Source organism: Psammomys obesus, unplaced genomic scaffold (genome assembly GCF_907164565.1).
Source record: "Psammomys obesus unplaced genomic scaffold, mPsaObe1.curated_primary_1811, whole genome shotgun sequence".
In the NCBI taxonomy this organism is placed as follows: Eukaryota; Metazoa; Chordata; class Mammalia; order Rodentia; family Muridae; genus Psammomys; species Psammomys obesus.
In genome coordinates, this window is record NW_026596158.1 from 1,797,293 (window position 1) to 1,812,585 (window position 15,293).

Consider the following 15,293-nt stretch of genomic DNA (forward strand, 5'->3'; position numbering starts at 1 on the left):
GCGGCTGCCCTGCAAACCTGCTGCTTCCAGACACATGCAGGCTGACACCCTCCTCCATTCTCCCTGGGTCCTGTCTGCCACTGCATCCCACGGGGCCATGGCCGTGCCGCCTTCTCCGTCCCCCTGTCTAACACGTTCCCAGCATGTGCCAGGGGACAGCTGTGAACATCTGTATGGAATCGTGGCTCTCCCTCCCTCCCCGCATGAAACAATCCTGTGGCAGTCTGAGGGCACAGTTCACAAGCCCTTGGTGGTCTGACTCCTGCCGTCTGACATCGGCTCCCTGTCTCTCTGGGTCGTTGCTCCAGCCCCTCGAGTCTCCTCGCTGTTCTCTGAACACACCAGGAACAAGCCCCAGGGCCTTCGCACTTGCTGCTTCCCCCGTCTGTGACATTTTTCTCTCGGCTCTTTTTATGGCTCTGTCCTAGCTTCATTCAGTCACTTCCTGTGCTGGCTAGCTTTACGTCAACATGACAGAAGCTGTTATTAGAGAGGGGGAGCCTCAATTAAGAAAATGTCTCCCTCCGTAAGATCAGGCTGTAGGCAAGCCTGTGTTCTTAATCAGTGATTGATGGGGGAGGGCCCCTGCCATTATGGGTGGGGCCATCCCTGGGCTGGTGGTCCTGGGTTCTATTAGAAAGCAGGCTGAGCAAGCCTTGAGGAGCAAGCCAGGAAGCAGCACCCCTCTGTGGCCTCTGTGTTAGCTCCCGCCTCCAGGTTCCTGCCCGTTTAAGTCTTGCCCTGGCTTCCTTTGATGATGAATCTTCCCCTCGAACCTCTCTCCCCGCTACCCTACACTGCAATAATGTAGGTCCCGACGAGGGAGCCGGAAGAGGGCTTGGGGGCCTACAGGGCAACAAGTGACAGAAGGGAGCCTGAGTCTCTGACTCACTCTGCCCCACTGTGAACTGCAGACCTGCACTGCATCCTTCCGGGGAGACTGGCAGGGGCTGCAGAGAGGATGAAAGGGAGTTGTCAAAGGTTACCCTGCTGAGGGCTGGAGCCAGGATGCTATTTAGCCACTTGCAGAGGGGACCACGGTTATGGCTGAGGATGAGGTCCCCAGAGGCCACACCCAGCGGAAGCCGCCTAGCCCTCAGCAGCCATGTGCCCAGGAAAGCCAGCGGCCAGCAGATGTAGGCCTCACTCCCTGGATGAGGTAGCGCAGGGATGGGCAGGGTGGGGCACCAACTCACTTTGGAATGTCTGTTGGGAGAGTCTTTGCCAACTGCATCCTGCCTGGAGGGGTACTTGCTGCCACTGCTTCCAGCCATGGCTGAGAGCCGGGCCTGGGCTGGCACGTGCCACAGAGGCTCTGCAGGGAGAGGAGACACTGGTTAGCGGTGATGCAGGCCAGGACCCGATAACCTACTCTACGTGATGGCTGCGCAGTCCCAGTCTCTGGCTAACCTGCCTGCTCTCAGGCCGGACCACAGAATGCCTTGGGGCTACACCAGCACTCGGTAGCAGGGGGACATCTAGCGAGCTTGATGTGGTCAACACAGGGAAGCACACGCCTTCCGTCATCCCCTGCCCCCGGGAGGCTGAGCACAGCTGCCGTGTACTGCAGCATCTCTGTAAAGCACCCTTCCTGTTGCTCTAGGAGTCTTTAATCTTACCGGTGGACTGAAAGGCCTTTACAGTTTACTTATTTATTTTATCTCTCTCTGTGTGAGTGTGGGTGCTTGAGTGCCATCCATGGCACATGTGTGGAGGTCAAGGACAGCTGGAGTTTGGTTCTCTCCTTCACTTTACTGATGCGGTTTTTTTGAGGCAGGGTTTTTCTCTGTGTAGCACTGTCTGTCCTGGAACTCAGAGTTCCATCTGCCCCTTGCTCTTTCTGCTGCTCCACTCCAAGCTGGCTGGTCGGAGATGACAGGTGACTTCCCTGTTGCTGTCTCCTACCTCGCTGCAGGAATGCTGGGGTTACAAGTGCACACCACCACACCTGGATTACAGATGTTCGCCACCACATCTGGATTACAGAGGCACACCACATCTGGATTACAAGTGCATGCCACCACATCTGGATTACAGATGACACCACATCTGGCCTTTCGTGTGCATTCTAGGGCTCTAACGGAGGTCACAGGCTTGTGTGGCAACTGATTTATGGAGTCTACTCCCTGGCCCTGTATTTATGTATTAAAATTTTTATTATTTATTTGTGTGTATGCACATGTTTCTGGGGACTGGATTCAGTTTGTCAGGCCTGGTGGCAAGGGCCATCTTGCCAGCCCTTTATTTTTATTTTTGAGACAATGCCTCACTGTAGAGCCCTGGCCGGCCTGGTGCTCATTTTGACCCTCTTACTGACGTCCCCCAGTGCTGGCACAGCAGACGGGCACCACCATGCCTGGCTGTACATGTCAGCTTGCTGGGCTGCCCAGTGCTGCTCAAGCAGGTATTGGGACCATCTTGAGTAGAACAATGCCATCAAAGCTCAGAGAGATTAACTGGCTCGAGGCTGTCGGAGATGGATAGGCAGGACGTGGAGATCAGAGTTTACGCTGCCTAACACCCCCCCCTTCCTGGGGTTCCCAGCCTGCCAGCAACAACTGGCAGTAACGCAAGGGCTTAGAAGGTATCCTAGGGACAGGCAGTCCTGTGGCCGGGTTGGCCTGACTCACTAGACCTTCAACCTTCCTTGGAGGGGAGACACTTAGGACTCTGGGGTCACTGCAGAGGTCATGTCTTGCTGCCAGGCCCATGGGAGTATGAGCTTAAAGCCCAGAGCTGAAGCTCAGAGGGACCCAAGTTCCTGCTGAGGGAGCTGGGTGCTCAGGATACAAGTGGCTGTATTCACACCCTGTGGATGGCGGGGTGACCTGACAGGTTTCAGTTCAAGGCCCAATTATGCCACAACCCTTCCACAGCTCAGCCGCCTCATTTCTGTGCCGGGGCAGTCATGGCGCCGCTGCTGTGACTCAGCGGGAAGGAACCTGGGGCCCCTAGCACAACACTGGGCATATTTTGGCGATTACACAAAACCAGACATCATGAGTGCTCACTGCATGGAGCCTGGGCGAAGCCCTGTGTGCCACCACTGCCAGCCCTTGTTGTGCCACTCTTCTTGAACTGCCCTTTCTCTGGGTCTTCCACATGTTCTAAGCTTAGTGGTTTCTCAGCACACCCGTTCCTGGTGTACATGTGTGTGCACGCGCCTGCACGTCAGGGAAAGTGCTGGCCACCTTCGTCTAAGGTTCCTGGGAAGGAAGAGGGGGCAGAAGGAGAACAGCAGAGCCTTTGTGTCCCCCCAAATCTGGGGGCCCTCCGCTGATGCTGGAAAAGCCTCCCCGTTTTTCACTTTGCTGTGATGAAAGAGCCGGGCACCATTCCTCTCCTTTTCTGAACGGAGTGGGAAGATAAAAAAAGACACAAATCTGTCTGGGAAACAGATCACAGATCCAAGAGCAGCCCACTGAGAAGGGACAAATGATGTCATGTGCCCTCAAGGCAGCAGAGGGAGAACAGCAAGGTCAAGCCACCCCCCTGCCTGGGGCTGACCCACCTACGCATGACAGCCCTCCTGCTGCTAATCCTGGGCACACGGCTGAGGTCACCTTTCCCTGGGAATCCTTGGCACTTTCCAGGAGGACGTCTGCCTCTCCACCTCTCCTTCCTAACACTTCATTAGCCATCTTCCTTGGGAACCCACCTGACTATTGGGCAAAGGTCCTTAATCTTCAAAGGGGTCATGAGGTTGTTAAAAGAGGTTATGTTTAAAGCATCCATCCAAATGGTTCAGGAACACACTTCATCATTCTTCCTCTCTCTCTCTCTCTCTCTCTCTCTCTCTCTCTCTCTCTCTCTGTCTCTCTCTCTCTCCCTCTCTGTCTGTGTGCAAAATGCTCAATCCCATCAGTGAGAAAAATGGAAATGAAACCTGAGGGTGTGGTCACATATGCCTGTAATCCCAGCATTTATGAGGTACAGACAAGGAGAATTAGCAATCCTAGCTGTCCTCGGCTACACAGTGAATGTGAGGCCAGCCTGGGCTACATAGCAAGACTCCCCTTTCTAAATAAATGAATGAATACGTATGTTCGGCAGAACTGCATTAAAAGAAAGATGCAAAGGAAACCACGTCAGGATAGCACAGTTGGGCCACTCCCGAGCCCAAACAAAAAGGTTCTAAGGACACACAGCCACAGAGCACTTCCACGTCACTGGTGGCGTGGAGATGCTTCAGCACTATGGGGTGTAGTTTGGTGGCTTCTTGTAAAGCCAAATGCCCAGTCCAGCTGCTTTATACCTGGGAACACATGCTCGTGGAGAGACAGACGAGGACGGTTCCAAGCGGCCTCACATGGGTCCCCTCGGGATCCGTCTAGCCCTGGAATGGGGCGTACTCAGACAACGGAATACTAAACACAGAAATCCCACACTGCGCTCAGTCACGTGGCTGCCTGGCGCCGGCATGACACCGGGCCACGGAATACAGAAGCACATGAGCAAAGTAGACACTGCGTGATTTTATGGTCTATGTTATCCGAAGCCAGCCAGGAAGGGGGGGTCCACGTGGGACAGCACCAGCGAGAAGTAGCCTTGGGGCCCGGAGCGTCTTACCTGGTTTGGGGCGCTCCATGGTGCTCTCCTGGCTGGTCAGGCCGCCGGAAGAGGAGTCACCGCTGGACGTCCCATCGTGGATAAAGTGAGGGTCAAATGACAGCAGCGGGTGGGGGGCGGCTGTGTACCTGCGAGGCGGATAGGGAACCCACGGTGAGTGCCGGGGTGACAGCACCAGATGAGCCCGGGACCCGCCCGCCGGCGGCTTTTTAACACCCAGGAGGCTCTGCTGCGGCCTGGGGCAGGGAGCTGCTGGCAAGGCTGGCGAGGCAGCCTGGTTATCTGCTATTAACTGAGGCTCAGCAGAGAGGCTCATCTGGGGTGGCTGCCAGGGAGGTGGCGGCGACGGGAGCGAGGGCACAGTAGACTTCTCAAGGAGGGAGGGCACCCAGCCACTTGGGCGACTGCCCTGTTTATTCAGGGTTCTGCCTCTGGGATGTAGAAGAGGGGAGGTTAGCTGGCCTTCCCGGGAGCTTTGCCCCAGCCTCACTGCAGGCTCCCTTCTCTGCGAGGGAGTTAGGCTGATCAGGCCACTTTTGGTGGGTACAGCAGACCCAGGCTGATAGCGTGGGTTTCATACTCACTGCTGTCTTTTGCCTAGCCAGGTATGGTCAATTACTAGGTCAGAGCCTCGGTTCCCTTAGCTGTCACCAGGTGTTCACAGAGGCTCTTCCTTACGGCACTTATCTTGTATCTGATGCCTGCCGCACGGGGTGCTGAGACATTTGGACCAGTGTTCCTTTGCTGTTGGAGGTAGATACGGCCAGGCCCCGTGGGCTTGTGGCTTGAGAACAAGGCCGATTAGGCTGAAACCCCAGCCCTCAGCTGGGCAAGAGCTTTGACTGAAATTATAGTTGTCTTTGTTTTGAGGTTAATGAGTCACCCTTTTAAAAATACTTTATCACATTTATTTATGTGTGCGCACACGTGCCTGTTCCACAGATGGAGAGGTCAGAGGGCAGCCTGCGGGAGTCTGTTCTCTGCTTCTCCCATGGGTCCTCGGGCCTGAACTCGGGTTGTTGCGGCTGGCAGGTGCCTTGACCACTTGAGATCTCGCTGGCTCCGCCTTTGTTTTGAGGCAGCGCCTCACGTAGCCCTCATAGAGCTGGTTGTGCAGCAAAGGTTATCTTGTGCACCCTTCCCTCCTACCTCCCACCTTCCCTAGTGTGAGTATCAGCATGCACTACTGTCCTGGGCTGAGCCGTAGTCTCTGTATTTGAAAATCACAGCCAGGCCTGGGGAGAGGAGAAAGCGCATGGATGCCCTCAGACAGCCTGCACACCACAGGCCAGGAACGGAATCCAAGGGGAGTGGTGGTGGAAGCTGGGAGTTCCCTCTCGGGGGGCTCCTGCAGGTTAGCTCTTGTTTGGGCTTGAACCTTGAAAGCATGCCCCTCTGCACCCCAAGTCCATGTTTAGAAGCGTGCTCCCCCGCTGGTGGTGCTCCTTTGGGAGGTTACAGGAGCTTTGTCCTTGGCCACTTCCTGCCACTGTTTCCTGGCCTGCGGTGACAGGGACAGTTATCTTCTTCCACACACTCCTACGAACACACAGGGCCAAGCAGCTATGGCTCCACTCCTCCTGAAACTGTAAGTCACTTCTGTTTTTTTGCCAGGTGCTTGGGTCACTGTGACACAAAAGCAAGGTAACTGTGTTACCCTGTCAGAACATGGTCCAGGAACGGAGCGAGGGAAATCCTGAGTGCTTGTGAGAAAACTTCCAGAAAACAAGAGTCTTGTGTCCTCAGTTTCTTCAAAAGCAGGGAGTTGTTCTTGAGCTGTGCATTCATGCCCAGCCAGGGAAGAGGCCAGGAGTGAGTGTACATCAGGCTGTGCAGCACAGCTGTCTACACGCCTCCCTGGAAGCACATGCTTTTGCCATGCGCCGCGCTTGACCTTGTGGTTTACTTCTTAACCTTCAGAGCGTTAACTAACTGATGCTCTGAAGAGACGGTTACTACATGAGGCTTCAGTCTGCCGCAGCCATTAGCTCCGTCCCCCAGCCCCATTCCCTCCAGAGCAGGGAAGACCCCTCGCTGCCCCATGCCCCTCCGCTTCAGGCAAGCCACTCGAGGCACGGCCTTTTCTATCTGGGGCTGCTCAGGGACAGGCACATGGCACAATTTTGGCTAAAGGGGAGGGGGTACAGGATTATCAACACTTCTATACGGTATCTGTGGCTTTCCCCTTCCACCATGTAGTGGGCCAGGTTTCCTGGGCCCCGTGACAGGCTTGATGGTTGTGACCTGTTGTCACCAGTGAGCTGGAGAGGAAGGGACAGGGCTGGGGGTGAAGAACAGCTGCTAGGACAATCTGGATCCTCTGCTAACCAACGGGGCAACATGGGAGCAGGTAAGGAAGCTCGTTATTTTGGGGACAGGGCTTCGTGTAGCCCAGGTTAGCCTTGAAGTTACTGCATAGCTGAGGAACTCCAGATCCTCCTGCCTCTAGCCAGTGTGGGCTGGATCACAGGTGAGTGCCCATTTCAGGAATCTGGGCTTTATGCATGCTGGGCGAGAATTCTGTCAACTGAGCCACATCTCCAACCCTTTTTTATCCTATTAGGTTTTGGAGGGAGGGCTGTGCTGACACTCTCAAGCACAGTCTTGAGATTTTGCACTTTATACCCTCAGACCCCAAATAAACCTTTGCTAACATGAGTTTCAGAGATTTGCCAGCACAACCTGACTGAAGTGGGAGGACCAGACCCCGGGGCCCCTGGCAAACATCGCCACCACCTCGCTGCTAAGAGGTAAGAAAAGATGGCCTCTGGGGGTAATGGCACTTGCTGCCATGTCTGATGAGCCGAGTCCAGTCCCTGGGATCCAGATAGTAGGAGGAGAGAACCAAATCCTGCAAGCTGCCCTTTGACCTCCACCTGTGTGCCATGGGGCATGTGCACATGGACGCGACACACACACACAGTGCTGGTTTCACTGAGATGTCCCTCTTGGTCTCAGATTATTTGAATACTTGGTCCCCAGTTGGTGGGGCTGTTTGGGTAAGGCTTAGGAAGCGTGGCCTTGCTGGAGGAAGTATAACCACAGGTGGGCTTTGAAAGTATGAGGGCTACAGCTATCCTGAGTTTGCTGCTTGAAGTTCAAGACATGAGCCTTCCTCTGCTGTTCTACTGGCGGTTTCTGTCACCCGCTGCCTCTACTGTGCCACCATGGCCTTCAAACCTCTGGAATCGTAAGCCAAATAAACTCTTTCTTTTATAAGTTGCCTTGGCAATGCTGTCTTTGCACAGTTACAGAAAGCACTAACACGGAGGCCCTCATTCCTCCAGTCTGGCTTGGGCTGCTGATAGCACCATGAATAGCGCCTGCCTGCCTGCCATCAGCCTGAAGCTGAGGCCATTGCTGAGGGGACTGCGGAGTGAGGAGGCTGAGCTGGACCACATGATGAGTGCTCTCTGAGCCCACCCTTTCTGGGTTGTCTCTGCCATATAGAACACACTCCTGGGGCTTTTGGGTCCACTTTTGCTGGCTCTGGTCAAGTGACCAGACCAAGGTCTTGGACAATGGGGGAGTGCTCAGCCTGTGGCCTTCACCTCAGGATGGGGTGGCAGGAGTGAGAGATAAGCTACAACCCTTGACTCTCAACAGAGGAGCTAGGCGACGTCTGTGGAGTCCCTGCCAGCCCGGCAACACGTTCAGGGCCATGTCTGTGAAGACCCTGTTCTAACCGCCAAGTATCTCCTGACAAGACACTGGGCTTTCTGGAAACTCAACTCCACGCCCTGTCAAGAAGAGACAAACTATCCTCCTTCCTTCAACCACGGCCCATAAGCTCTCCCAAAGGAAGGGCCAGATACAGCATTAGAGGCTCCGTGACTCCATCCCTCCGTCCTTTTTTTTTTTTTTGGTGGTGGGGGCGGGGGGGATGAGGGGTATTAAGACAAAGTTTCTCTATGTAGACCAGGCTGGCCTTGAACTCACGGAGATCCGCCTGCCTCTGCCTTCCTGAGTACTGGGATTAAAGGTGTGCACCACCACTGCCCAATTTAAGCACTCGGGGAGGCAGAGTCAGTTGGACCTCTGTGAGTTCAAGGCCAGCCTGGTCTATAGGCCAACCCAGTTCAGGACAGCCAAGGCTACACAGAGAAGCCCTATCTTGAAAAAACAAGACAAAACAACCACCAAAAGGAGTCCATTCTTCCTTCTACATTTGTCTGAGGGCTCAGTGTGTGGCGGTTTAAGGGACTGTACCAAAGCAGCCCTGATTCCAACCAACCTTGACCTCGCTGGCTGCCCTCACACACAACAAGTTGCTTTGGGAAACATGCTGACTCTTCAGTTTCCCACAAGGTCAGGGTGAGATCCTGAGCACTGGAGGAAGGCAAGAGCAGCTAGGACGAGCCAGGGGAGCACAAAACCAAACCCGGGAGGCAAGATGGCTCAGTGGGTAAAGGCCCACACGTGCCTCCGAGCCTGGCTACTCCAGCTGGATCCCCAGGACTCACTTTAAGTTGCCCTCTGACCTCCACACTTGTGCTTGGAATGTGTGCACCCGCAAATACACACACGCACACAGACTAATAATCAAAAGTGTAAAAGATTAAAAGATATCCAAATCCAAAATGAAGAGCAGGGTCTCCGCCAGTGTGGGAGGAGAGAGACTGCGGGGCCTGTTTCTGAGTTCCGAAGCTAGATCCACACCTGGCCGTGTCCCGGGCTGCCCTGCTCTCTCAGCGACCCCTCCCAGTTGTATCCAGCCAGCTCACAGCTGCTTTGAGACAAGCTCTCGCTCATCTCAGACTAGCCTCCAACTCACCACCTAGCCCAAGATGATCCTGAACGTCAGACCTCCTTGCCTCCACCCCCGGAATGCTGGGCTTACGGGCGCAGTGCCACCACGGCTGCTTGCTTGCACAAGCTCACACAAGCTTGCTGCCCAGTGAGCCACACGGCGGGCACCTTCGCTGAGTGTGCATGTAGGTGCTAAGCTTACGTTGTCCTTTAGGAGTCAGCCACCTGGGTTTCTGAGACAGGGTCTCTCACTGGGGCCTGGGGTTAACCAATTAGGCTAGGCTAGACCAGACAGCCCGCAGGGGTTTTACCTGTGTCTCCCTGATACTAGAATCACAACAGGGACCATATTCATGTGTGTGTGTGTGTGTGTGTGTGTGTGTGTGTGTGCACACACACACAGGTAAATGTGTAGCACATGTATGCACTGCCAGGTGCTTTCCTCTGCCATCTTTTACCGTATCTAAGTCTTTCTGTACTGGGGCTTGCCAATTAGCTGGGCTGGCTGGCCAGGTGAGATCTGAGTCAGCCTGCCCCGCCTCCCCAGCCCTGAGGCTATAGACGGCTGATGGCTGGGCGGCTGGAGTACTGGCGTGAGGGCCAAGGGACTGAGCTCAGGTCTCCTGCTTCTGTGCGGCAGGCCTTACTGACTGAGCCCTCTCCCCAGCAGCTGTCTTTCTGAACGGGACTTCTGATCTCTCTTTTCTGCTGTTTAATTTGTGCTGACCAGTCTTAGGAAGGCGGGATGTCCCATAGGGGGCCATTTTTAACACTTGGAGATTTTGGTCAACCTCGCTGAGCTGAAGACGGCCCTTTGTCTTGCCATAGATGCAGAGCTCTGGACACACGTCTCCGGAAGAAGAGTGGGCCGAATGGCTGTCTTCCATCTCGTCAGAGATGCAGTAATTACTCTACGTTTTCTTGAAAAATAAAACTCACTTTGCGGATGAAGGGTTTGAGGTTCTGACGGGGGGTGAGAAGCTGTGTCTGGGGCTGTAAGGCGGAGGCTAGGTAATCTCTGAGGAGGCTGAGGAAGGTAGCAAAATCTCAGCAGGACCACGTTACTGGGAGGCTGGCTTGAGCCCTCTGCCCATCACAGAGGAAAGAACCAGGGCAGAGAGGAACATGGACAGGCGCAGCACACACGTGGAAAGCATGGCCCATGGGCCTCTCTCCTGCCTTCACTCATGGGAGAGTGGATGGATGATTATGGGGTGGGGGAAGAAGGGACAATGGGTGACACAGCCATTGCCAGCTGTCACCCCCACCCATCACCCTCTCTGTCTGTTGGTAGAGCCAAGATGCTGCAGTAGTGGCCGTCCCTCTGTCACATGACTTACAACAGTGCTGATGGCTTAAAAAAGTTCTGGCAGGGCAGGCTGGTGCACACCTGCAATCCCAGCACTCGAGGAGGCTGGGGCAGGGGCAGAACAGGAGGATATCTGTCCAGCCTGGTCTACAAAGCGGGTCCAGGACAGCCAAGGCTACACAGAGAAACCCTGTCTCAAAAGGGGGCAGGGGAGGACTAGAGAGATGGCTCAGCGGATGAGAGCACTGCCTGCTCCTCCAGAGGTCCTGAGTTCAATTCCCAGCAACCACATGGTGACTCATAGCCATCTATAGTAAGATCTGGTGTGCAGGCAGAATGTCGTATAGATAATAAATAAATCTTAAAAAAAAAAAAAAAAAGTAGTTGCACACAGTGGCCCTTGCCTGTAATCCCAGTACTCTGGGAGGCAGAGGCCAGCCTGGTCTACAAAGTGAGTCTAGGACAGCCAAGGCTACACAGAGAGACCTGTCTTGAAGAAAAAACAAACAGCCAAAAGGACAGTTTTAGGTGTTATGTGACTTTGCCAGAAGCTCACTGTGGGGTCTGAGACCTAATTACACAATGATGGTTTTATTTTGAGACTGGGTCTCACTATGTAGTCTAAGTTGGCCTTGAACTCCTGATCCTCCTGAATCAGTCTCGGGAGTGCTGAGATTACAGGTGTGTGCCACTGCACATGGCACGCTCTTTTATTCTTAAAAAAAAAAAAAAAAAAAAAAGGGGAATATATACGTATATATAACTGTTCTTTAATTTGTATTTATTTTATGTGCATGACTGCTCTGCCTGTGTGTATATATGAACACTACATGTGCCTGGTGCCCGAGGAGGTCAGAAGACGGCAGCAGGTTCCGTGGACCTGGAGTTACAGAAGGCTGTGGCCAGCAGGTGAGCAGCTCATCAACCGGGGTCCTCTGCAGGAGGAGACACTGCTCTTAACTACCGAGCCAGGTCTCTGGCCCTCAAGAGTTATTATTCATCTTATGCTTATGCACAGAAGTGTTTTGCTGTGTGTATGTACGAAATCCACCCGAGTTCATTGCTTATGGAAGCCAGAAGAGGGTGGGGGACCCCGGGAGCTGGGGTTACGACGGTTGCGCAGCATTACACATTACATGTTTTGGCTCAGGCTCCACTGTGAAGGGGAGGGGGAGGGAATCAAGGCTTAACATGCCCCACAGTGAAACGTCTGAATCCTGTTAGGAGAAAGGATGGCATCAGAAAGCCGTCTGTTTTGAGAAAGGCCCTATGAAGACGATGAAAGAGAAACGGAGGCTGATCATACAAAGAGCTCTCGAGCAGCGCAAAGCAGCGAGGGAACTGGAAACCGGGCAGACAGACATTTCACTGGAGAGGATAGGGAGCTGGCGGCTCAGCACACAAGATGCTCAGCACTGCTGGTCCTCAGAGCAATGCAAATTGGAACGACACTGAGACAGCACCGGGAACCCATCAGAGGAGCTAAAGCGAAAATGGTTGACAGCGCCCCATGGCACCGGGCTGTGGAGAAGCTGGATGGCACGGCTGCTGCTGGTGCGAGTGAGGAACGGGCTCAGCACATGGAACGCAACTGTACTGGGCACTCATCCCAGACTGAGGGAAACTTGTTTCCATGCGGAAACGTGTATGCTTGAACATATATGTTACGTGTCCACAGCCTGAATATTTATAATGGCCCAGACCCAGAAACTCCCCAAGAATCTTTATTTGGGTAGATGGTTAACTCACTTTATCAATGAACTGCACCTACTTAAGACAAAACAAAACACAAAAGAAAAACAAAAACAAACTTAAATTTTAAGAGTGTTTGCCTGCAGGCATACGCTTGTATCAATCATGTATGTGCCTCGTCCCTGGAACTGGAGTTACTGACAGTTGTGAGCTGCCATGAGAGTGCTGGGAACTGAGCCTGTGTCCTCTTCAGTGGCAGCCAAGTGCCTTAACTGCCGAGCCACCGTCCAGCCTGAGACGTGGTCTCAGTACGGGCTGGCCTCACTCTGTATCCTAGATTAGGGGTGGACTTTTGCCTCTTTTAGTTTTTTTCTTCTTTCTTCCTTGAAGTGTAGAGTGACTGGGACTGCTGGCCTGTGACACCAGGCCTAGCCCTATCACCTCTGTCGTTACCAGCCAGTGGCTGCCATTTAAGGTTTTGGTCCTTACTGAGGCCCAGCCAGCTACACAGTCCAGAATCTTCCTTGCCTCTCCTTCATCCTGCCGTTTTGCTCATTCATGCTCCTTCCTCTCTGTGGCAAACTTCCACCAATGCTCCCGGCTTTACTCGAATGCCACCATTCCTGGCACAGACCTCCTGGGTGGGGCTGTGTTCCTCCTCTTCTGCTGATGTGCTCCTCAGCCATGTGGAGCATGTGGTTTGTGGGATATCTCTCTAGCACATGCAAGGGAGGGCAACAGGAGCCGTGGCAACTGAGCAGGCCGGACATGCCTCCCAGTGCTTGACACAGGAAACTCTGGGAGCCTGGGCGGAGTGAGGGCTGCACAGTGGCCTCTCCAAGATCAAACAGTGGGTTTTTTCCCCTTGACTCTCTAACAGAGGCTCAGTATCCAACAAGGTGCAAAGCAGGGCTCCCAGAGGCCTCCCTGAACAGAAACTCAGGGTAAGGATCAGTCCTCTTTGGATGAGAACCTCAGGTTTGGTGAACTGGTCCCTGGGCTAAGGCAAGAAGTTTTGCTTCAAACAAGGTTTTGCTCCTTCCTGTCATCACTGTAGACCAAGAATTCGCCATGTGTAGGCCCCAGTCCTCAGTGATGGAGACATGGAACAGACAGACTGGCAATTTCAGTATCTTGGAGCAAACTGATGCCCTCTTCACTCACGCACATGCTATGCCCAAATGTCTGGCCTCTCTGTCGTATGTGGCATGCCCCTGTGGCTGGCCTTTCTCTGTCTGCTTTTCTGTGTTGTCTTCTGTCTTTTTTTTTTTTTTTTTTTTTTTTTTTTTGGTCTTTTAACTGGGCTAGGGGAATAGAGGTTGCTCACAGGCAGGTCAGGGGAACACAGGGAGCTGAGGGGTAGAGCTGGTCTCTTCCTTCCTTGGGGTGGGTTTCTAGGTAGAGCACAGCTCAGCTTAGAAGGCTGCCTAGAAACCTCCAAGGCGGTGGCCAGTGGGGCTGGTGTGTGGCACTCACAGGAACTGCCAGGTTCCAGGAGCCTTAGTCACTCGTGAGGGGCAGAGGATGTGTTCCGAGGGTGTTGGGAATTCTGGGAGAGGAGGTGTGGGTAACAGGGTCTGGGAGGACGAGCACACTGACTGCAGCAGCGGGAGAGGGGAAGGAGGCATTCAGAATGAGGCTCGCAGCTCGGCCTGGAGGACAGGGATGAGGTGGGCCTGCTGACGACAGAGGGACCCAGGAGGAGGACAGCCGGGAACAAGCCGGAATGAGCTCTCGTGGGGCCCTGAATGCTGTACTGTCCAGTTTGGGTTTGTAGTGAAGGCACCAGAGGTCCATGGAAATTTAGGAAAGACTGCTCATGCTTCTGGGCTGGAAACTGTCTCTAAGGGCGAGGGATAGAGTTGGAAAGACCCTGTGACCTGCATAATGTTGACGGCCTGGTTTTGGTGGTTGAGAACTAGAGAGAGAGGAATGGGATGCTGGGTAGAAACAAACAAACAAACAAACAAACAAAGTGATGGGATATATAACCACATCCTTCTGCTAGTACAGACAAGTTCTGCCAGAGCAGCTTGGCTCGATTTTTTGCTCTTCTATTTCTTTGTTCTAATTTGAATGAGACATTGCCAAAGCCCTGGTGGTCATTTTCTGACCTTTAGGGGTCCATAAGGCCCAGAACACGGCGAATAAGATAGTGAGGTGCCTTTCCTGGGAATAAAACCCTGCAGCAGCAGGCACCAGATGACATCATTTCAAAAGCAAGGGAGACTCTGACCTTTCGGGAGACGGCTTGTATCTTGCGTAGGTGGCAGAGCCTGGGGTGGAGAAGCTCCCAGAAGGCTGTCGGTAGGGAGGAACTCTGTCGGCCCCTGCTGGTGATGCCGTGAAAGGTGTTTCTGGGAAGCTGACAGGCCTGGAGAGACACAGGAGAGAGGAAGGAGACAGGGTAAGGAGGCATCCTGAGGAGACAGACAGCAGACCTTCCCAAGTCCAGTCAAGTTCTGCAGGCTGTCCACCCCGGGTCTGCGTGCGAGGGAGAGGAGAGCCAGGACAGCCTGGTCACTCTTCCTTCTCTGTGCTCCACCCTCAGCTCTGCAGCGAGGACAGGGGCCGCTGGGGACAATTCTCTGCCCTTTCCTGAAACAAGATGTTCCTCTGCCCCTTCATTTTGGGAAAATTTAGATTTAAATGTGTTTTTATAAATGCATATATACTTATATACACATATTTTACTTTTATGTATTTTTAATTAAAACATTTTAGATCTATTTATTTTTATTTGTGTATGAGTATTCTGCCTGCACATATCATGTGGGTGTCTGAGACCCGTGGGGGGCATCAGACCCCCTGGAACTGGAGTTAGAATGCTTGTGAGCCACCACATGGGCACTGGGAACTGAACCCAGATTCTCTGCTAGAACAAGTGCTTTTAACCACTGAGCCCTTATTTATTTATTTATTTACTCATTCATTCATTCATTCATTCATTCATTCATTCATTCATTCATTCATT

At 53.4% G+C, this 15,293-nt stretch overlaps 1 protein-coding gene across 7 annotated transcripts in view; it reads right to left on the reverse strand.

The window, feature by feature from the left end:
• Sipa1l3 (signal induced proliferation associated 1 like 3) overlaps positions 1-15,293 on the reverse strand; it is a 189,618-nt gene that overhangs the window by 29,134 nt on the left and 145,191 nt on the right. For all 7 annotated transcript variants that reach the window (XM_055594751.1, XM_055594747.1, XM_055594750.1 and 4 more), the window contains 3 exons: positions 14,556-14,693; positions 4,570-4,697; positions 1,197-1,315 (listed from right to left, as the gene is read on the reverse strand). In XM_055594751.1, the coding sequence (XP_055450726.1) occupies positions 1,197-1,315; positions 4,570-4,697; positions 14,556-14,693 (385 nt within the window). The remainder of the gene's footprint in view (positions 1-1,196; positions 1,316-4,569; positions 4,698-14,555; positions 14,694-15,293) is intronic.